This window comes from Lynx rufus, unplaced genomic scaffold (assembly GCF_022079265.1).
Source record: "Lynx rufus isolate CCGP_SWC_20201006 ecotype Redwood Valley unplaced genomic scaffold, mLynRuf1.p SCAF_1, whole genome shotgun sequence".
Taxonomy (NCBI): domain Eukaryota; kingdom Metazoa; phylum Chordata; class Mammalia; order Carnivora; family Felidae; genus Lynx; species Lynx rufus.
Window position 1 is genome coordinate 116,783,258 of NW_025814823.1, and position 24,171 is coordinate 116,807,428.

Consider the following 24,171-nt stretch of genomic DNA (forward strand, 5'->3'; position numbering starts at 1 on the left):
TAGCTCCTGTTTATTACTGAATACAATCCCATGATATGGATGTACCATAGTTTGTTTTATTATTCTCGCACTGAAGTATATCTGCATTGTTTTCACTTTTCTGGATACTGTGAATAATTCTGCTAACAACATTTTTGTAAAGGTTTTTGTGTGAACATGTTTTCATTTCTCTAGAATAAAAGCCCAGGAGTACAATTATATGTATATGTTTCTTTATTATTTTTTAAACGTTTTCTTTTTTTAAATCTTTAAAAATGTTTATCTCTGAGAGAGAGACTGAACATGAGTGGGGGAGGGGCAGAGAGGGAGATGCAGAATCTGAGGCAGACTCCAGGCTCTGAGCTGTCAGCATAGAGCCTGTCAGCATAGAAACTTGAACCCACAAACTATGAGATCATGACCTTAGCTGAAGTAGGACGCTTAATCAACTGAGCCACCCAGAGCCCCTGTATGTTTCTTTAAAGGAAATCTGCCTAACTGTTCTCCAGAGTGGCTGTGGTATTTTTCATTCTCACTAGGCATGTATGAGTGAGCTACTTTCTCTACATTCTTGCTTACATTGATGTCACAATTTTCATTTCAGCCATTCTGATATTTTTTAAAAATTTAAATCCAAGTTAGTTAACATATAATGTAATAATGATTTCAGGAATAGAATTTAGTGATTCATCACTTACATGTAACACCAAGTGCTCATCCCAACAAGTGCCCTCCTCAATGCCCATCACACATTTTGCCCACCCCCCCAACACCCCTCCAGCAAACCTCAGTTTGTTCTCTGGATTTAAGAGTCTCTAATGGTTTGTCTCACTCTCTGATTTTATCTTATTTTTGCTTACCTTCCTCTACATTCATCTGTTTTGTTTCCTAAACTCCACATATGAGTGAAATCATATGATATTTGTCTTTCTCCAATTGACTTATTTCGCTTAGCATAATACACTTTAGTTCCATTCACGTTGTTTCAGATAGCAAAATTTCATTATTTTTTTAATTTTATTTTTAACGTTTATTTATTTTTGAGACAGAGAGACAGAGCATGAACGGGAGAGGGGCAGAGAGAGAGGGAGACACAGAATCGGAAGCAGGCTCCAGGCTCTGAGCTGTCAGCCCAGAGCCCGATGCGGGGCTCGAACTCACGGACTGTGAGATCGTGACCTGAGTTGAAGTCGGACGCTTAACCGACTGAGCCACCCAGGCGCCCCAAAATTTCATTATTTTTGATTGCTGAGTAATATTCCATTGTATATATATACCATATCTTCTTTATTCATTCATTAGTCGATGGACATTTGGGCTCTTTCCATACTTTGGCTCTTGTCGATTGTGCTGCTATCAACATTGGGATGCATGTGCCCCTTCGAATCAGCATTTTTGTGTCCTTAGGATAAACACCTAGTAGTGCAATTGCTGGGTCATAGGGTAGTTCTATTTTTAATTTTTTGAGGAACCTCCATACTATTTTCCAGAGTGGCTGCAACAGTTTGCATTCCCAACAGCAGTGAAAAAGGGTTCCTCTTCTCTGCATCCTTGCCAACATCTGTTGTTGCCTGAGTTGTGAATTTTAGCCATTCTGACAGGCGTGAGGTGGTATCTCATCATGGTTTTGATTTGTATTTCCCTGATGATGAGTGATGTTGAATATTTTTTCATGTGTCTGTTAGCCATCTGGATGTCTTCCTTAGAAAAGTATCTATTTATGTCTTTTGCCCATTTCTCTTCACTGGATTATTTGGTTTTTGGGTGTTGAGTTTGATAAGTTTTTTTAAAATAGATTTTGGATACTAACCTTTTTTCTGATAGGTCATTTGCAAATATCTTCTCCCATTCTGACAGTTGCCTTTTAGTTTTGCTGATTGTTTCCTGTACTGTGCAGAAGCTATTTATCTTGATGAGGTCCCAATAGTTCATTTTTGCTTTTGTTTCCCTTACCTCTGGAGACATGTCAAGTAAGAAGTTGCTTTAGCCAAGGTCAAAGAGGTTGTTGCCTGTTTTCTCCTTTAGGATTTTGATGGCTTCCTGTCTTATGTTTCATCCCTTTTGAGCTTATTTTTGTGCATGGTGTAAGAAAGTGGCCCAGTCCTTCTGCATATCGCTGTCTAGTTTTCCCAACAGCATTTGCTGAAGAGACTGTCTTTTTTCCATTGGATATTCTTTCCTGCTTTGTCAAAGATTAGTTGGCCATACATTTTTGGGTCCATTTCTGGGTTCTCTATCCTGGTCCATTGATCTATGTATATGTCTGTTTTTGTGCCAGTACCATACTGTCTTGATAATTACAACTTTGTAATACAGCTTAAAGTCTCAAATTGTGATGACTCCATCTTTGGTTTTCTTTATGTAGATATAGATATAGATATAGATATAGATATAGATATAGATATAGATATAGATATATATGGTTTATTTATCTTTGAGAGAGACAGAGACAGCATGAGTGGGGTAGGGACAGAAAGAGAGACAGGGAGGGAGAGAGAATCCCAGGCAGACTCCATGCTATTAGCACAGAGCCCGATGTGAGGCTCAATCTCACCAAACCGAGAGATCATGACCTGAGCTGAAACCAAGAGTTGGACGCCTAACCGAATGAGCCAGCCAGGTGCCCTGGTTTTCTTTTTTCAACATTACTTTGGCTATTTGGGGTCTTTTGTGGTTCCATACAAATTTTAGAATTTGTTCTAGCTCTGTGAAGAATGCTGGTGTTATTTTGATAAGGATTGCATTGAATGTGTAGATTTTTTTGGGTAGTATCAACATTTTAACAATATTTGTTCTTCCAAGCCATGAGCATGGAATGTTTTTCATTTCTTTGTGTCTTCAATTTCTTTCATAAGCTGTCTATAGTTTTCAGTGTATAGGTCTTTCATGTCTTTGGTTAGGTTTATGTCTTGGTATTTTATGGGTTTTTGTGCCTTTGTAAATGGGATCGATTCCTTGATTTCTCTTTCTGCTGCTTCATTATTGGTGTATAGAAATGCAACCAATTTCTGTACATTGATTTTATATCCTGCAACTTTGCTGAATTCATGGATCAGCTTTAGCAGTTTTTTGGTGAGGTCTTTTGGGTTTTCCACATAGAGTATCATGTTGTCTGTGAAGAGTGAAAGTTTGACTTCTCCTGGCCGATTTGGGTGTCTTTTATTTCTTTTTGTTGTCTGATTGCTGAGGCTAGGACTTCCAAAACTGTGTTGAATAACAGTAGTGAGAGTGGACATCCCTGTCGTGTTCCTGACCTTAGGGGTAAAGCTCTCAGTGTTTCCCCATTGAGGATTATATTAGCTGTGGGTCTTTTGTATATGGTTTTTATGATCTTGAAGTATATTCCTTCTATTCCTCTTTTCTTGAGGGTTTTACCAAGAAAGGATACTTTGTTTTGTCAAATGTTTTTTTCTTAAAATAAATTTTTAAATATTTACTTGGATTTGAGAGAGAGAGAGAGAGGGAGAGGGAGAGGGAGAGATGGAGATAGATAGAACGGGGAGGGGCAGAGACATGGAGACAGAATCTGAAGCAGGCTCCAGGCTCTGAGCTGTCAGGACAGAGCCTGACACAGGGCTCGAACTCACAAGTTGCAAGATCATGCCCTGAGCCAAAATCACATGCTTAACCAACTGAGCCACCCAGGCACCCTTCAAATGCTTTTTCTGCATCTGTTGAGAGGATCATGTGGTTCTTATCCATTCTTTTATTAATGTGATGTATCACATTGATTGATTTACAGGTATTGAACCAGCCCTGCATCCCAGGAATAAATCCCACTTGATCGTGGTGAATAATTCTTTTAATGTATTGTTGGATACAGTTTGCTAGTACATTTTGATAGTTTTAATTTGCATTTTCCTAATAGCTACTGGTGTTGGAAATATTTTCACATATTTATTTGCCATCTGTGTACTTTTGGTAAAATGTCTTTGCCCAGGTTCTAATTAGGCTGTTTGATTTTCTAGTATTTAGTTTTGTGTGTCCATTATATATTATAGATACAAGTTCTTTGTCAGATATGTACTTGCAACAATTTCTCCAAAATTTGTACATTTTCTTTTCCTGCTCTAAATGTGGCATTTCATAGAATAAAAGTTTTTAAATTTTGATAAAGTTCAATGTATCAATTTTTCCTCTTAAAGACTGTGCTTTTGGTGTCAGATCTAAGAATTCTTTGCCTTCCCTTAGATGCTACAGATTTTCTTCTCTCTATATATATATTTTTAAGTTTTAGTGTTTCATATTTTACCTTTATGTTCACGATCCATTTAGGGTTTTTTGTTTGTTTGTTTTTGTAGTTTTTGATCCACCACATTTTTGTTATTTTATTTGTTTGTTTATGTTGAAGTACAGTTGACACACAGTTTTACATTAGTGTCAGGTGTACAGTACAGTGATTTGACAATTATATGTTATCCTATGCTCAGCACAGGTGTAGGTATCATCTGTCACTGTAGAATGCTGTTAAAATACAAATTACTGTATTCCTTATGCTGTACCTTTCATCTCCGCAAGTTGTTCATTCCATAGCTGGAGTCCTGTACCTCCTATTTCCCTCCTGATCCATTTTGAGTTATTTTAGTATAAGATGTGAGACTTAGGTCAAGTCAACAGTGGTGGTTTCTTCCTCTTCTTCTTCTCCTCATCTTTCTCCTCCTCCTCCTCCTCCTTTTTCCTCTGCTACTTCTGCTTCTTCTTATTGCCTAACAAAGTCCAATTGCTCCAACACTGTTTATTAAAAAGCTTTCTTTTCTGCATTTAATTGTTTTTCATCATTGTCAAAATTTAGTTAGTTGGGCACATTTTCATGGATCTATTTCTGGATTCCTTATTTTGGTCTGTTGACCTACAGGTCTATTCATCTGTCAATAACATAGTCTTGGTTTCTCTCATTACATAATAAGTCTTAAAATAGGATACACTCATTCCTTCTCCTTTTTCCCTGTTTTTGAAAGTTGCCTTAGGTATTCTAGTTCCATTGCCATTCTATATAATCTAATTGATAGCTACAGAAAATGTTTGCTGGGATTTTGGTAAGAATCATGTTGTCTTTATATTAATTCATGGAAAATTTACATCTCCTTATGATATGTTGAGTCATCCAATTCATGAACACAGTCTGTCTCTCCATTTATTTATTCTTCAGTTTTTAAAATCAGTAGTGTTTAGTTTACTGAATACAAGTCGTATACATATTTTGTTACATTTATACCTAAATATATTTTTTGAGTGAATGTGAATGTAAATTATATTTCAAATTTAATTTTGGTGTGTATATTTTCACTGTTAGTATGTGTAGGTACAATTCATTTTGTATGTTTATCTTATTTTTTTGTGATGTTGCCAAATTCACTTACTCTGGGAGTTTTCATTTATTTATTTATTTTTGATTCCTTGAGATTTTAATGTACACATTTATGTCACCTGTAAATAAGGACAATTTTATTACTTTCTTTCTCATCTGTGTGCCTCTTATTTCCCCCCCTCCTCTTTTTTTTTTTTTTTTTCTTTATTGCACAGGCTAAATCTTCCAGCAGTAGGCTAAACAAGAGTAGTGAGTTCAGGTCTTTGCTTTGTTCCCAGTCTTAGGGTAAAAACTGGGATTCAATCCTTCACAATTAAGTATAATGTTAGCTATAGGTTTGTCATGGATACTGTTTATCATGCTAAAGAAGTTTCATGGTTTCTGAGAAGTCAGGTGTAATTCTTATCTTTTTTTCCTCAAGGGGTAAGGTGTTATTTCCTTCTGGCTTCTTTCAGGACACAGATTTCAGAAAATATGTGACTTTCTGTAGTTTGAAATGGATATGCCTTTATGTAGATTTTTTAAAAGCATTTATAGTCCTAAATTATCTGAGCTGCATAGATCTGTGATTTGGTATCTGCTATTAATTTGAGGTAAATTCTCAGTCATTATTATTTCAAATATTTCTTCTGTTCCTATCTCTTTGTTCTCCTGGTATTCCAATTATGTATATGTTATACCATTTGTAGTTGTTTCACAATCATTGGATATTCTATTCTGTTTTTTCATTCTTTTTTTCTCTTACCTTTTTGGTCTTTGATGATTCTATTTATATATCTTCTAACTGAGAGATTCTTTCCTTACCCATGTCCAGTCAACTAATGATTCTATCAAAGACATTTGAGATGTAATCAATAATAATAAAATTATTATTTCTGTTATAGTGTTTTTATCTCTAGCATTTCTTTTTGGTTATTTCTTATTATTTCCATTTCCCTCTTTACATTGCCCACCTGTCCTTAATGCTGTCATCTACTTTATTCATTAGAGCCTTGAGCATATTAATCATAGTTGTAAATTCTTGGTTTGATAATTAAAACACGCCCTTGCCATATATGGTTCTGATATTCATTCTGTCTCTTCAAATTGTGGAGTTGTATTTTGTTTTTGTTTTTGACTTTTGGTATGTCTTGTAATTTTTCTTGATAGCTGGACAGATGTGTTGGGTAGAAGAGACTGCTATCATGTTCCTGTAATAGTATGGTAGTGAGGAGTGCAGAGAGGGGAGACATTCTACATTTCTGTGATGAGGTTTCAATCTTTTTAACTTTTTGTTTTAATTTACTTTGAGGGGGAATGGGCAGAGAGAGGAGAGAGACTCCCAAGCAGGCTCCATGCTACCAGTGTGGAGCCATATGTGGGACTTGATCTCACAACTGCAAGACCATGACCTGAGCCAAAATCAAGAGTCGGACGCTTGACTGATTGAGTCACCCAAGCACCCCAGGTTTCAATCTTTTATTGAGCATATGCTTCTGGACTGTGAACTTCCCAAGTTTTCTCACTGCTCCCCACCCCCAGGTGAAACAGGATGGTTACAGTGTACTGGAATTGGGTATTTTCCCTTTCCCTCATGGAAAGCTAGAGCCTTCTGGAGCTGGATATTTTCCTTCCCTCAGAACAGTTAAGCTCTGATAATAATTTTCCCTTTCCCTCATGGAAAGCTAGAGCCTTCTGGAGCTGGATATTTTCCTTCCCTCAGAACAGTTAAGCTCTGATAATAACTCAATAGGTTAGCCTCTCATTAATTAGTTTCCCCTCACGGAGACTCTTTATAAGAAGAGCAGAATGCTCTGGATATTTCAAAATGGTTCCTTTTCTGCTCCCACTGCCAGAAGCATGAGAGGATTTTTCTCTTTCAGACTCTGTGGGAGTCTGTCCATGTTCCTGGAGGTAAATCTCAAAATATCACGATTCCATGACTGTTTCCCCCTGGAGTTTTCAATTCTCAGACTTCTCCATACTAAGTCTCCAGTGATTCATCAATTATAGTTCAGATTTCCCTACTCCAGCACTGATTACCACAGTGGTTTCTCCTCTTGAGTCTCTGTACCAGTAAGTTGTGACTCCCTATATCTCCCTGTGACTCTCTTATCTTTGGGTCATTGATTTTCCCAGTGTCCTCTCATCCACCCAACTTTTACACATCCAACAAGAGTTGTTTGTTTTCCAGTCTGTTCAGCTTTTAACTTGTCAAAATGGAGTGGTGATTTCCAAGCTCCTTACATTCAGAACTAGAAACTGTAAGTCCTTGAAAATATTTTTTATTTGTATGAAGTCTAATTTGCCTATCTTTTGTTTTGTTGCTTATGCCTTTGATATCATATTCAAGAAATCACTGCCAAAACCAGTGTCATGCAGTTTTTGCCCTATATTTTCTTCTAAGAATTTCATAATTTTAGTCTTATATTTAGGTCGTGGATCCATTTTGAGTTCATTTTTGTATGTAGTGTTGGGTAAGGTTATAACTTCATTCTTTTGCATCCTGTTTTCCCATCAACATTTGTTGAAAAGACTCTTTTTTCTCCCATTGAACAGACTTGACACCTTTGTTGAAAATAATTTGACCTTATTTATATATGAGGATTTATTTCTGGAATCTCTATTCTATCGGTCTATGTTTGTCTTTAGGCCACACTATTTTGATTACAGGAGCTTTGTAATAAGTTTTAAAATCAGGATGTATGAGTCCTCCAGCTTTGTTCTTGTTCAGGATCGTTTTGGCTGTTTGAAGTCCCTTGAGATTCCATATGAAATTTTTTTTATTTTTTATTTTTATTTTTTAACATTTATTTATTTTTGAGACAGAGAGAGAGCATGAACAGGGGAGGGTCAGAGAAAGAGGAAGACACAGAATCTGAAACAGGCTCCAGGCTCTGAGCTGTCAGCACAGAGCCCAATGCAGGGCTCAAACCCACAGACCGCGAGATCATGACCTGAGCCGAAGTCAGACGCTTAACCGACTGAGCCACCCAGGCGCCCCTCCATATGAATTTTTAAATGAGATTTCCTATTTCAGCAAAAAACATCGTAGGGATTTTGATAGAGATTACATTAAACCTATAGATCACTTTGAGTTGTATTGGCATCTTAATAAGTCTTTCAATCAATGAACATGAGATTTCTTTGCATTTGCTTATATATTCTTTAATTTCTTTCAGAAATGTTTTTGTGGGTGGCTCATTTGGTTAAGTGTCCAACTTTTGACTTTTGGCTCAGGTCATGATCTCACAGTTCGTGGGTTTGAGCCCCATGCAGTCAGCATGGAGCCTGCTTGAGATTCTCTCTCACCCTCTCTCTTTCTGCCTCTCCCATTTGAGCATGCGTGTGTTCATGAGCTCTCAAAATAAATAAATAATCTTTTTTAAAAAAGTGCTTTTTTTGTTTTCATCATACAAGTCTTTCACCTTGGTTAAGTTAATTCCTAAGTATTTTATGATATTATGAATGAAATTGTTTTCTTAATTTCCTGTTCAATTGTTCACTTTTAGTGTATAGTGTTGCAGCTGATTTTCGTGTATTGACTTTGTATCTGCCACTTTGTTGAATCCATTTATTAATTTCAAGTTTTCTGTGCAATCTTTAGGGTGTTCTATATATGAGATTGCATCTGTGAACAGAGATAATTATACATCTTCTTTCCCATTTTGGATGCCTCATTTTTGGGGAGAGGGCGGTTATTTGCTCTGGCTAGAACTTTCAATACTTTGTTGAATAGAAAAGGTGAAAGCAGGTCTCCTTGCTTTGTTCCTAATCTTAGAGGAAGACCTTTCAGCCTTTCACCACTGAGTATGTTTGCTGTGGGTTTTTCATGTATGGCATTTTATTATGTTGAGGTGGTTTCCTTCTATTCCTAGGAATCTGAGTGTTTTTATCATGAAAGAATGTTGAATTTTGTCACATGCCTTTTCTGCATCTATTGAGATTATCATGCGTTTTTTTCCTTCATTCTCTTAATGTGGCTTATTACATTGATTATGTATACTGAATCATCCTTACACTCCACAAATAAATCCCACATGCTCATGGTGTATAATCCTTTTAACATGCTGCTGAATTCAGTTTTCTAATATTTTTTTGAGGATTTTTTTTTGGAGGAATCAGTGTTCATGAGGGAAGTTGATCTGTAGTTTTCCTTTCTTGTCGTGTCTTTGTCTGCCTTTGGTATCAGGGTAATGATGGCCTAATAGAGTAAGAAAGTGTTCCTTCCTCTTTTCTATTTGGAAAAGCTTGAAAAAGATCAGTATTATTTCTTGAGTGTTTAGTAAAATTCACCAATGAAGCCATTGGGCAAGGGCCTTTCTTTGTCAGGAGATTTTTTAAAATTACTGATTCATCTTTTTACTAGTTATAGGTCTATTTGGATGATGTAGCTATTTTCTCTGTGCTTACTGTGGACATTGCATTTAATATCTTAAATTATAGTACTCTGAATTTGTACCAGCTTAAACTCAATAATATACAAAAACACTCTGCTATTTTAACAGCTCTCTCTGATAACAAAATTTCCAGTCATTTATGTCCGCATTTATTTTTTCCTTGAATATAATATCATGTAGCCTTTTATTTTCATAATAACTACCATGATAATGCAGTCCATGGTTAACTATTTTTTAAGTTTCAAGTAAGTGTCATCTGATCATTGTAAATGACATTTTTCTTATACTGAGAATATATTCAAATCCAACAATTTTCATCAAAATAAAGAGGATGAAACATTACCATATGGTTTATGGTTGAGATTATATTTAAAGATCACTGTAATTCCCAACATTAAAACATGATAATTTATAGTTTTCAGTTAAATAGAGATATGTTTTAAAAGGCAAAATAAGCTTTTAACTGTAGAAAACAAAGTATATTTAATTCAACAGTTTTATGTTTGGAATATCTGAATGACAGCAAATTGCAGTTAGCATTATTCTATGTATTCTTCATAGTAATAAAATGCATAAAAGGAAATTTATACCACATTAAACTACCTTGTACATTAAAATATTGACAGTATTGTCTAAATCTATTAGCATTTAAAAAAGTATCAAGTTCTGAATTTGCTTCATTTCAAGAATAAGAGGGTACTGATGTATCTTATATTCCTGTACCTTTGTAATGAGGCAATTACTACATTGGAATTGCTATTAAAATTATAATCTGTTTTTTTTTTAAATAACATCATGTTTCATCTACATTTTAATTATCAAGTAAACAGTGACTTAGGCTTTCTGATTAGGAACTTATATGAATCCTTATTTATATTAATATCCTTAAATATCCATGGTACTTGAAGTAAAAATGTTAAGGCCATCCTTTTTAAAGTAACTTGTGATAGTTTATTCAGACCACATTTATTAGTCAAATTTTGATGTAATTATGGGGTTCTGATTATAAATTGCACTAAAGTTGAAAGAGAAGTTTAATAGGTTTTTCTCAAATAGTTTTTTTCTGAAAACCTAATCTTCACTTTAGATTTACATTTAAAAATTTGACTATAGATTATTATAATATTCTCAGATATGTGTACTTGATATTGATTCAATGTTAATTTTATTCTTATTGACATATGACAATGACTTAATAAGAAAAAAAGGTGCAGCTGAAAATTTGACATAAGAATAAAGATCCAAGGGACACTAACTTAATTTGGAATAATGACTTTTAGAGGCGAAGTTATTAGTTCAGCACTTAGATGTTATATAACAAGAACAAAGGAAAATGTCCCAAATTTCAATATTCTAAGATTTCAAGTATCAAAAAGTGATGTCGCTGTTCATAAACACTGAAAGAATTTTAAATGTATTTCAGAAAAATTTCTAAAAATATCATAAGTAAGTTCCTGGTAATATTATTTTTAAAATTAACACGCACAATATCCTAGAATAAGGTGAACTTTAGTGGCCTAAGTGTTTTATTTTAAAGCTCCAGTATTCAGTTACAAATATTTAATAATAAAAACATGAGCTGATAAATTGTTTTAAATGAAAAGATGTAAGGTTACTGGTGCATATTTCGATTTTCCCAAAATCTAATTGTAATATATTTGTGACCACTGCTAAAGGACAGTATTGAATTACATACTCTTAAGTGAGAGTGTACAGTCTTTAAAAGACATAATTGAAAGTGATTGCGTTGAATAAATTGCAAATGAATATATAGCCTATTTTGGAAATCAATGAAGAATCTACAGTCTACAGCATTAGCCACATGATGTCGCTGTATACCACAAAGTCTTGTCAATGTTAATGTATAGATCACCAAAAACTAAGGGAGGAAGCTCCATTTTGTTACAGCCTGAGAGAAGACAAAAACAGGAGACATATTATTCAAGATATAAAGTAAAGAAAGCATGATTTTGAAGTGAGAGCGGTACCAAAGGTGTAGTGGTTTTGCGATGCCGTTTCCTAGGCAAGGAGGCAAGGGAGCCCAGCGCCTGCTGCTCTTCGTTTTGCTCCTCGCAGCCTGGAAGACTGGGAGTGGTCAGGTCCACTACTCGGTCCCGGAGGAGGCCAAACACGGCACCTTCGTAGGACGCATCGCGCAAGACCTGGGGCTGGAGCTGGCAGAGCTGGTGCCACGCCTGTTCCGGGTGGTGTCCAAAGGCCGTGGGGACCTTCTGGAAGTAAATCTGCAGAATGGCATTTTGTTTGTGAATTCTCGCATCGACCGCGAGGAGCTTTGCGGGCTGAATCTGGAGTGCAGCATCCACCTGGAGGTAATTGTGGACAGGCCGCTGCAGGTTTTCCATGTGGAGGTGGAGGTGAAGGACATTAACGATAACCCACCGGTTTTCAGAGGGAGAGAACAAAGGTTATTTATTCCTGAGTCTAGACTGGTGGATTCACATTTCCCGATAGAGGGTGCTGCTGATGCGGACATTGGGACCAATGCTCTGATAACTTACACCCTCAGCCCCAGTGATTATTTCTCTTTGGATGTACAGGCAAGTGATGAACTGAGTAAGTCACTTTCACTTGAATTGAGGAAATCTTTGGATAGAGAAGAAACACCAGAACTTCGTTTATTATTGACGGCCACTGATGGGGGCAAACCAGAGCTGGAAGGTACAGTTCAGCTGCTGATCACAGTGCTGGACGTTAATGATAATGCCCCATTGTTTGCCCAGGCTGTGTATAGAATCCATTTATTAGAGACTACAGCAAATGGAACATTAGTGACTACATTAAACGCCTCTGATGCCGATGAAGGTGTAAATGGCGAAATTGTCTTTTCCTTCGTCAGTGATGTTCCCCTAAACATTCAAAAAAACTTCAAAATTGATTCCAGCTCAGGAGAAATTAGGCTAATTGGTAGACTGGATTATGAAGAAACAAAATCTTATGAAATTCATGTAAAAGCAGTTGATAAAGGAAGTCCTCCAATGTCAAATCACTGCAAGGTTTTAGTGAAAGTGCTAGATGTAAATGATAATGCTCCACAACTGGCAGTCACATCTCTGTCTTTGCCGGTCAGAGAGGACACTCCACTCAGCACCGTCATTGCTTTTGTTTCCGTGTCCGACCGCGACTCCGGAGTCAACGGGCAGGTGACCTGCTCTCTGACGCCTCACATCCCCTTCAAGCTGGTGTCCACCTTCAAGAATTACTATTCGCTGGTGCTGGACAGCGCCCTGGACCGCGAGAGCGTGGCAGACTATGCTGTAGTGGTGACCGCACGGGACGGGGGCTCGCCTTCGCTGTCGGCCACGGCCAGCGTGTCCGTGGAAGTGGCCGACGTGAACGACAACGCGCCGGCATTCGCGCAGGCCGAGTACACGGTGTTCGTGAAGGAGAACAACCCTCCCGGCTGCCACATCTTCACGGTGTCCGCGCGGGACGCGGACGCGCAGGAGAACGCGCTGGTGTCCTACTCGCTGGTGGAGCGGCGGGTGGGCGAGCGTGCGCTGTCGAGCTACGTGTCGGTGCACGCGGAGAGCGGCAAGGTGTACGCGCTGCAGCCGCTGGACCACGAGGAGCTGGAGCTGCTGCAGTTCCAAGTGAGCGCGCGCGACGCGGGCGTGCCCCCGCTGGGCAGCAACGTGACGCTGCAGGTGTTCGTGCTGGACGAGAACGACAACGCGCCCGCGCTGCTGCCGCTGCCTGGGGCGGGCGGCGCGGGCGGCGCCGTGAGCGAGCTGGTGTGGCGGTCGGTGGGCGCGGGCCACGTGGTGGCGAAGGTGCGCGCGGTGGACGCGGACTCGGGCTACAACGCGTGGCTGTCGTACGAGCTGCAGCCGGCGGCGGGTGGCGCGCGCAGCCCGTTCCGCGTGGCGCTGTACACGGGCGAGATCAGCACGACGCGCAGCCTGGACGAGGCGGACTCGCCGCGCCAGCGCCTGCTGGTGCTGGTGAGGGACCACGGCGAGCCGGCGCTGACGGCCACGGCCACCGTGCTGCTGTCGCTGGTGGAGAGCGGCCAGGCGCCCAAGGCCTCGTCGCGGGTGTTGGCGGGCGCCGCTGGCGCGGAGACGGCGCTGGTGGATGTCAACGTGTACCTGATCATCGCCATCTGCGCGGTGTCCAGCCTGCTGGTGCTCACGCTGCTGCTGTACGTGGCGCTGCGGTGCTCGGCGCCGCCCAGCGAGGGCGCGTGCGGGCCGGGGAAGCCCACGCTGGTGTGTTCCAGCGCGGTGGGGAGCTGGTCGTACTCGCAGCAGAGGCGGCAGAGGGTGTGCTCTGGGGAGGGTCCGCCCAAGACCGACCTCATGGCTTTCAGCCCCAGCCTACCTCAAGTTCCAGGCTCCGCAGATGAAAGACAACAACCCTCAGAGTCAGAACACTTAGGAAAGGTGAGTCTTTTCCATCGATTCTAGAATTGTTCTATTTCCTTTGTTAATGATTCTATTTTGATTCATATTTGCTTATTTTTAATCACTATCCGATTGTGCATTATATGGTATGAAATAGAGATGCATCTTGCACTGAGAACAATTTAATTTAAATGATTTCCTTATTTTCACATTTTGTTTTTTTCATAATTAAATCTGTTCATGAATAATAGGACCTTGAAGGATTGAAAAACACTTAAGCTAAATTTGAAAACTTATTACCTGTAAGTAATTTTTTTTTCAAAATTAAAAAAGTTCATAACTGGAAAAAATTTAAAGAGTATGAGTATATAATGCATATTTCCTATTTACATCATCTATCCATTCTGTCAGAATATATTGGAATAGGACTATATGTATATCTGGATGTTTTCTAAATTATTCTTTCAATCAAGAATTCATTTGTCTTTATCTGTTTATGCAACAGGTAATAAATAAGGTTTTCATTTCCTTGTACTTGAAAGTAGCCTGAATGGATCTTTTATTGCCAGGACCTGCAAAAATACCTATCAGGGGTGCCTGGGTGGCTCTGTCAGTTAAGGTCTGACTTCGGCTCAGATCATGATCTTGTGGTTGGTGGGTTTGAGCCCCACGTTGGGCTCTATGCTAATGGAGCCTGGAACCTGCCTCCCTCTCTCTCAGCCCTTCCCCTGCTCATGATCTCTCTGTCTCTCTCAGAAATAAATAAACATTAAAAAAAGTTTTCAAAAATACCTATCATAGATCATTACAACACATGACATCACTTGGGAATAATTGCTCATGATACATATTTCTTTCAGGGGTCACATAGCTTGTGATTTGGAATAAAGATTTCACACTTGCAAAATCTTTAGAGTTTTAAGGTACAATAGAAAGTTCCCTGAGGAAAGACCCCCCCCTTTCAATTTTGTTAAAATATCTTAACACTATAGAAATATCTTAACATTTACGAAATCACATTGTGGGTGGCCAGGTAGTGGGAGTTTTTTTTACATAAAAGTGGAGAGTACCCTAACTCAGGTGTTATGTTACTGGGTTCCTCAGTCATCCTTCCCAGTATCACTATCACCAGGCTAATGTGTACAGGCCTCCCACTGTGCAGAGACTGACCACCTGCCTCTGGCACCAAACTGTGCCCATGATAACATTTTCCACAACTGTGAGCTCACTCACTTTCTCCTGGCAGCATCCCTATAACTAATGAAGTTGGAGTTTTCCCAAAAAGTAAAGACTGATATTGAATGACTACATTTTAATTGGAAATTCCTGTGTTGGGTAGTTAAAACATAAACTTGAAAAGTAAATGTTACACTTGGAAAAGAATTTAAACACTTCAAAAGAAGATGTGTTGGGGTGAAATAACTGTCTAAAACTGTCTTCTATTTGTTTTCTGGCTATATGCTGTTTTTTCCCCCATATGTACGTGGATATTGGTGAATTGTAGAAATAACTTCCACTAAGTGATCTGGGTCTTATCCATTTAACAGGCCAGATATTTATTTTCATCTGAGATCTGCTTTTAAAGGAATTGAAAAGTTAGGTGGGGATATCTTTTAAGGATAGTCTGTTTCTACAGTAAACTTCTTAGCTGCTAAGAGTTGATACGCCTCAAAATTTAGGGAGTGTATATTTCCTGAGAATCAGAAATGTTTATCTGAGGCTTTACGGAGAAAAAGAAATGGTTTGAGCAAATAAGGAGGAACTCCTTTTTTGGGAGGAGTCATCCTACATAGAGTCTCATATCTACTTACTACTTTCTTGGGACTTGTGTGCAGAGTATGACTGGTCAGGTGGAATCTGTCCTACTAGAAGTCAGGCCCCTACCTTTGTACTACAGACAAATGGTAAGCTTTGAAAACTATATCCAGGTATACCCAGAACTCAGTTTATCACTAAGAGGGAATCACAGTCTATCACTGTACAAATTGTTATTGGTTATTTTTTAATTTTAATTTTTTTCTTACTGATTTTTTATTCCTTATTTACATTTTTAAATTAAATTACCTAAGGAGATGTCTAAGTGAGAGTAGATATTATTCACTGATACTTTATCCACACATCAGCTCAATCTTCTAGACTCATAGTTCCTTTAGTATTACCTTCATTGCCTATAATCATTATACTCTGTCATTAATTCCCTGTGGCATTCTACTTTGCAATTAGTATACTCTTAAATGTCATGAAATATATAGTATTATAAGTTGTCAGAGGTATTCCATTAATATGTTTTAAAATTTTAATTCTGTATCTTTTTAAAACTACTGCCTTTCAAGATTCTTCAAAACACTTGACATATAGATGCCTATAATTATTTCCTAGATCCATGCTTTTCCAAAATAATTCTTAAATGTTTCGTGAACTAGTTCTTGAACACATGAAATGTTCTTTGTGAACTAGTACAGTAGAATCAATTAGAAATTATGTAAGTTTGATATTAACACATATCATTAATGTAACTTACTTGTTTAGTTACTTGAGATAGTTTAAAATAATCTTTTATCCATTAAAACATTAATTGAACCTACCCTATGACCCAGCAATAGCACTGCTAGGAATTTACCCAAGGGATAGAGGAGTACTGATGCATAGGGGCACTTGTACGCCAATGTTTATAGCAGCACTCTCAACAATAGCCAAATTATGGAAAGAGCCTAAATGTCCATCAACTGATGAATGGATAAAGAAATTGTGGTTTATATACACAATGGAATACTACGTGGCAATGAGAAAGAATGAAATATGGCCCTTTGTAGCAATGTGGATGGAACTGGAGAGTGTTATGCTAAGTGAAATAAGCCATACAGAGAAAGACAGATACCATATGGTTTCACTCTTATGTGGATCCTGAGAAACTTAACAGAAACCCATGGGGGAGGGGAAGGGAAAAAAAAAAAAGAGGTTAGAGTGGAAGAGAGCCAAAGCATAAGAGACTCTTAAAAACTGAGAACAAACTGAGGGTTGATGGGGGGAGGGAGGGAGGAGAGGGTGGGTGATGGGTATTGAGGAGGGCACCTTTTGGGATGAGCACTGGGTGTTGTATGGAAACCAATTTGACAATAAACTTCATATATTGGAAAAAAACCAAACATTAATTGATAATTTATTCTATTCTGAATGTGAATGATAAAATACGAGTTAAGTTGCAATCCTGGCTTGCGTTCAGTGAGTACATGGGAAAAAAAAGCTGGTATGAAAACTTTTCCCCTAATACTTAAATCATGTGTGTGATTTTATTTCAAGAGGCTCTGACTATAAGCAAAGCTTTTGACATGCTTTTACCTCTGTAAAGTCACCTCTGCCCATGAATTTTCTCTGCTCAACTTGCAAGTACCCAAAGAACTCATGCCTCTTGCTGAATTCTCAGAAACTTTTAGAATATTATTGTCTCATCTTACATACGTTGAATGGTGAATTATGTTCCAAAGTTACTTTTCTCTCTCTATTTATTAGTTAAGTCACCAAAACTTTCAAGTCACAACTTTTTAAAAAACTGGAATCCAGAAATTCATCTAGAGCAGAGATCATTAAAAACACAATGATCTCATATTGCAATCATTTTCGGATATACAGGTAAATTGAAATGTATAAGTGGTGTGGAAATTTAAAAAACACATATACTCTTACTTGGTATGACATGAATGTAGCAAATATCTAAATCACACAGTATTTTCACTTGTAAAAAACAAATTTACAAAAGAACTGCACTGTAAAAAACTGACTTCTGGCATCTTTTATAAATAACAGTTAAGACAGACAACAAGGGTATAATTATTGGATAAAGCACACAAGAGTGTGTTATAAACATTCCATAAATAAATAAATAAATAAATAAATAAATAAATAAATAATGTAAATTAACAATTGCCATCATAATATAGAAGTAAATATGTATGGATAGATGGATATGTATATACACATACTTTCAATGCCTCGATGTTTTGGTGGTCATGAATATCAAAGGCCTGGTTTTGCTATAAAATGTAGACTTCAAGGCCAAGTGATAAAAGTTACGAGTTTAGACTCACATTGAGATCCCACCCAAACATCAACAATTAATATCACTTTTAAGTTACTTAACTGATATCTGTTTTCACTTCCTTGTTGGTAAAAAGTGAATTGTATTGATACCTAGCTTGGAAGGTTGTTGTGAGAATATAATGGGATAACCCTATTATAACCCCATGCTTGTCACATGGGGAATATTTCCAATAGATGTCCACTACTGTTATAGCATTAATCACTCTTCTATTCTTTTTAACTTTATGTCATGGATTGGAATATTTGGAAGTGATGAATTAGTATAAAAGCTATAAGGATATATTTTTTTTAATATAAAGAATTTGAAAAGTGCTCGGAGGATATTACAACGAAAATAGAAATTTGGGGAAAGTTCAGACCCAAGTAGTAAATTTATTTAATACTTACACGTTTAGCCACATGATGTCGCTGTCCACCACAAGGTGTTTCACCACAAAAGAAATACATCATGCATTACATACTCAGTTGCTGCTTTTCCCCATCCTCTGTGAAATACGGGCATGGTAAGATTATTTAAGAAAAACCGAGGAACCCAAATTATTTTTTAAAGTTTGGATCGATGCAAGAGTGACCCAATATTTGGAAAAGACTTGCAGTGATGTTTTCTTGGAGAGAAGAAGGTTCAGGAGGAGCCCGGCAACTACTGTTTTCGCTTCTGCTCCTCACAGTCTGGGAGGCTGGGAGCGGCCAGGTTCACTACTCAGTCCTGGAGGAGGCCAAACACGGCACCTTCGTGGGGCGGATCGCCCAGGACTTGGGGCTGGAGCTGGTGGAGCTGGTGCCACGCCTGTTCCGCGTGGCGTCCAAAAGCCATGGGGACCTTCTGGAGGTAAATCTGCAGAATGGCATTTTGTTTGTGAATTCTCGCATCGACCGCGAGGAGCTTTGCGGGCGGAACCTGGAGTGCAGCATCCATCTGGAGGTGATCGTGGACAGGCCGCTGCAGGTTTTCCATGTGGAGGTGGAGGTGAAGGACATTAACGACAACCAGCCGGTTTTTCCAATGGCAGTAAAAAAATTGTTTATTTCTGAATCCCGGCCGCCTGGTTCTCGGATTCCGCTAGAGGGAGCATCAGATGCAGATATTGGAGCGAATTCTTTGTTGACCTACAGTCTTAACTCTAATGATTATTTTACCTTGGATATTAAAAGAAATGATGAGGATATTAAAACTCTTGGACTCGTGTTGAAAAAACTTTTAAATCGAGAGGACATTCCTGAACATCACCTAGTAATAACGGCAGTTGATGGTGGGAAACCAGAGCTCACTGGCACTACTCAACTGAAGATCACCATTCTAGATGTAAACGACAACGCCCCAGAGTTTGAGAGAACTGTCTACAAAGTGAGTTTATTCGAAAATGCTCCAAACGGTACCCTAGCAGTGACTGTTAACGCCTCTGATTTGGATGAAGGAGTAAATAAGGACATTGTATATTCTTTCAATACAGACATGTCATCAGATGCTTTGTCGAAATTCCACTTAGACCCAGTTAATGGATACATCACTGTAAAGGGTAACATAGATTTCGAGGAAACTAAGTTATATGAAATCCAGGTAGAAGCGACAGATAAAGGAAATCCCCCAATGGCAGGTCACTGCACGGTTCTGGTGGAAATTTTGGACACCAATGATAATGTACCTGAGTTGGTTATCAAATCACTGTCATTACCTGTATTAGAAGACGCTCCCCTCGGCACGGTCATCGCCTTGATCAGCGTGTCCGACCGTGACTCCGGAGTCAACGGGCAGGTGACCTGCTCTCTGACGCCTCACATCCCCTTCAAGCTGGTGTCCACCTTCAAGAATTACTATTCGCTGGTGCTGGACAGCGCCCTGGACCGCGAGAGCGTGGCGAACTATGCTGTAGTGGTGACCGCACGGGACGGGGGCTCGCCTTCGCTGTCGGCCACGGCCAGCGTGTCCGTGGAAGTGGCCGACGTGAACGACAACGCGCCGACATTCGCGCAGGCCGAGTACACGGTGTTCGTGAAGGAGAACAACCCTCCCGGCTGCCACATCTTCACGGTGTCCGCGCGGGACGCGGACGCGCAGGAGAACGCGCTGGTGTCCTACTCGCTGGTGGAGCGGCGGGTGGGCGAGCGTGCGCTGTCGAGCTACGTGTCGGTGCACGCGGAGAGCGGCAAGGTGTACGCGCTGCAGCCGCTGGACCACGAGGAGCTGGAGCTGCTGCAGTTCCAAGTGAGCGCGCGCGACGCGGGCGTGCCCCCGCTGGGCAGCAACGTGACGCTGCAGGTGTTCGTGCTGGACGAGAACGACAACGCGCCCGCGCTGCTGCCGCTGCCTGGGGCGGGCGGCGCGGGCGGCGCCGTGAGCGAGCTGGTGTGGCGGTCGGTGGGCGCGGGCCACGTGGTGGCGAAGGTGCGCGCGGTGGACGCGGACTCGGGCTACAACGCGTGGCTGTCGTACGAGCTGCAGCCGGCGGCGGGTGGCGCGCGCAGCCCGTTCCGCGTGGCGCTGTACACGGGCGAGATCAGCACGACGCGCAGCCTGGACGAGGCGGACTCGCCGCGCCAGCGCCTGCTGGTGCTGGTGAGGGACCACGGCGAGCCGGCGCTGACGGCCACGGCCACCGTGCTGCTGTCGCTGGTGGAGAGCGGCCAGGCGCCCAAGGCCTCGTCGCGGGTGTTGGCGGGCGCCGCTGGCGCGGAGACGGCGCTGGTGGATGTCAACGTGTACCTGATCATCGCCATCTGCGCGGTGTCCAGCCTGCTGGTGCTCACGCTGCTGCTGTACGTGGCGCTGCGGTGCTCGGCGCCGCCCAGCGAGGGCGCGTGCGGGCCGGGGAAGCCCACGCTGGTGTGTTCCAGCGCGGTGGGGAGCTGGTCGTACTCGCAGCAGAGGCGGCAGAGGGTGTGCTCTGGGGAGGGTCCGCCCAAGACCGACCTCATGGCCTTCAGCCCCAGCCTTCCACCCGGTCCCATTGGCGGGAATAGAGAAGAACAGCTGGATGTGGATGTTGATCTTTCTGCCAAAGTGAGTACAGATTTTTAAATCCTTTCAAAAATCGTTTTTTATTCTTCAATGTTTCTGTTCTTTTGGAAACTTATGTTTTTGGTGTTAGAGTTTTCCAGGGTTTTGTGGTTAAAATATTTGAACTCCTTGTGACAAATGTTTTGAACTGAATTAGCAATAAGTACTGAGAGCCAAACTTGTAGTGTTGTTGTTGTTGTTGTTGTTGTTGTTGTTGTTGTTGTTGATAGGTGCAGTAGTAGGATTATTTTATTGCTAAAGATAGAAACCAAATATATTTTCTTGGGTGAATTGTATTGTTTAGAATATTTGACTCCAATTGTGTTTTACTAATCCTTGCACAATGCTTCAATAGCTTTTGCCACTTTTTTTTTGGAATTCCTACTAGATGTTAGTCCAAATGTCACTGGTTCATTTTATGAGTTCACCATAAATGCTCACCACTTCTTTTGGTTAATATATCCTTAGTTTCAAATATTAGTTTACTAAGCCTGTTGTCTGTATGAAGCCTCTTTTACTCATTTATTCATTTGTCTGAAGTCTTAGTTCCTTGTTTTTACTTGAACATGATTCATTTTAGTCCTTGTGCTCACATTTGGTAATACGTTGTATTGTGGCTAGTTTCTCAATTGGGTAAAGAAAACCACACACACACCAGAATAATAATTTTATTGGTTTAGAATTGTATCTTTAGGAGCACCTGGGTGGCTCAGTCGGTTAGTGTCCGTCTTCGGCTCAGGTCCTGATCTCGCGGTTTGTGAGTTCGAGCCCCACATGGGGTCTGTGCTGACAGCTCAGAACCTGGAGCCTGCTTCGGATTCTGTGTTTCTTTCTCTCTCTGCCCCTCCCCCGCTTGTGATCTGTCCCTCTCTGTCTCTAAAAAATAAATGTAAAAAAAATTAGAATTGTATCTTTGTTCATCTTCAGTTTCTCACTACTTTAATTAGTAAGCATCGAAAAAATCAATAGTAAGTGAACTTTTATACTTCCTTCAGTGTATCTTCGTTTAGAAAACATTGGTTTTGAAAGTATATTATTAATTTTGTTAAGAATTGTTTTCCATCAGATGAGGCTCCTGGGTGGCTCAGTTGGTTGGGCATCTGACTTTGGCTCAGGTCATGATCTCATGGTTTGTGGGTTCAAGCCCTGCATCGGGCTTTGTACTGACAGCTCAGAGCCTAGAGCCTACTTTGGATTCTGTGTCTCCTTGTCTCTCGCTGCTCCTCCCCTGCTTGTGTGCTCTGTCTCTCTCTAAAATAAATAAACACTTAAAAAAATTTTTTTAATTGTTTTCTGTCAGAAAACTTTGTTGAGAATGCTACTTTCTATCTAATTTTAAAACTACTCTACTAGCAAAACTTATTAATCATTAACCTATTTTGCAAACACTTAGTAGTAAGGATGCTAATGTCCAAAAACTCCAGTAAGTCAATGTTATTACTTGTGACCTTCCTCTGAATACTAACCTATTAAGGTGTGTTATATAGTATGTAAACCCTCCAAATAACTGCAACCAAATTAAACAAAATGAAATTATTTTGTAGTCATTTCTCTATTTAACATTTGATCATTTCTCCAAATAGATGGACTTCCATTCAAGTTTCCTTGCCACTGGAAACTGAACCTTAGCCATATTAGAGATTAGAAAACAAGCAATTATTTCTAAACCATGAAAGACAAAATGAAAATACTAACCTTGCTTGTGGAAGGTGAATGGGTTCCAATGTATATAATTATATAGAATATATCCACCTGAGTTGTAACTACAACTTACTACTTCCTGTATGAGCATCCTTATCAAAACCTAGTTAATACTCAGTGACATTGTGGGCTGAAGCTAACATATACAATAGAAAGATAATCCTTTTTTCCCATTTTCATTTCAATTTCTCTCACTATCCTTTGTTGACTCCTGTCCATCAAATGTTCACCACAACATGTCCAACCTGAATTCACATGTTATTTCATTAGGCCTTATTTTCATCCTATTGTAATTATAGGGTCATGCAAAGTTTTTGTCTCCCAGGATGTGGAACGTCAGTCTTCAAATCGAGCTGTCCTCTTCAAATTCTTGACTAACAAGATTCTCAGTTAATAAGACATTTTAAAGACTTTTGAGTTTTTCTCTTTAGAAATATATTGCTGCTCTACCAGATTAATACTAATCGTTCTCACATAAATATCCTTTATATTCTTTTGTACTCCTCATCTATGCATTTAATTATTTTCAAAATAAAGTAAATGGACAGGGAGTCTTTTCCATTGTCTTCTAGTGTGTTTGACATGTGTGATCATTTTTTTGCAAAACTACAGTTTGGGTCCTCAGACAGAGGAACAATGCTAATTGATGTTTTAATTCAGAAAAGGATTTTTTGTGTGAGTGTGGCTCTTCATAGAATGGAAGCCTAAAGCCAAAAGCCATTTTCAGTAGATTGATATTTTGTCCTAGACAACCATGAGGGAAAGAGGTTTGTGAATATAATAGGCAAAGAAAGCTTGAAAATAATTATCATTAAAAAAAAAAGAATTATGTCCTTTTATGTTAAGTTTCCTTATGTTAGGAAAATATATTGTGCTCTAGTTATTGAGAATTCTTCATTGGCTATTAAAACTCAGATGTCTCTAAGATCATGACTGCCAAAAAGCCAAATGAAACTAAGCTAAAATCCAGGTTTTCACTATGCAAATTGAAATATATCTTAATTAGGGCATCATATAAGGAAAATATTTTTGTATCTCTGGAAAATAATAGAGGCTGCTGCTGAGACATCATATTTGCCTAACTAGCTTTGTGACCACCTTAACTTAATGCATTTTATTAGGCAATTGAAGAGAACCAAACCATTCTATTAGGTAAATATTCAGGAAATACCTGGTATGTATTCTGAGCTCTTAAACTAATAAGATACAACTATTCTCTTTAAAAATTTGTATTTTATAAAAGAAGGCTCCAGCTATTTGGATCTTTGTACTTATTACATGACACTCCTGTCATTAGACATACATACCCAAATGCCTAAAAAGGATAAATTAATGTAATAAATGGCC

The 24,171-nt window shown here is 39.4% G+C and overlaps 2 protein-coding genes across 2 annotated transcripts; both read left to right on the forward strand.

The window, feature by feature from the left end:
* The first annotated feature begins 11,675 nt into the window (after nt 1-11,675).
* On the forward strand, nt 11,676-14,093 carry LOC124526137 (protocadherin alpha-1-like). Its single transcript, XM_047098937.1, has one exon. It carries the CDS (start codon nt 11,676-11,678, stop codon nt 14,091-14,093), a length of 2,418 nt encoding a protein of 805 aa, XP_046954893.1.
* Nucleotides 14,094-18,723: 4,630 nt separating this feature from the next.
* On the forward strand, nt 18,724-21,144 carry LOC124526203 (protocadherin alpha-3). The gene has a single exon (XM_047099059.1). The coding sequence runs from the start codon at nt 18,727-18,729 to the stop codon at nt 21,142-21,144; it is 2,418 nt and encodes an 805-aa protein (XP_046955015.1). The 5' UTR covers nt 18,724-18,726.
* Nucleotides 21,145-24,171: the final 3,027 nt, after the last annotated feature.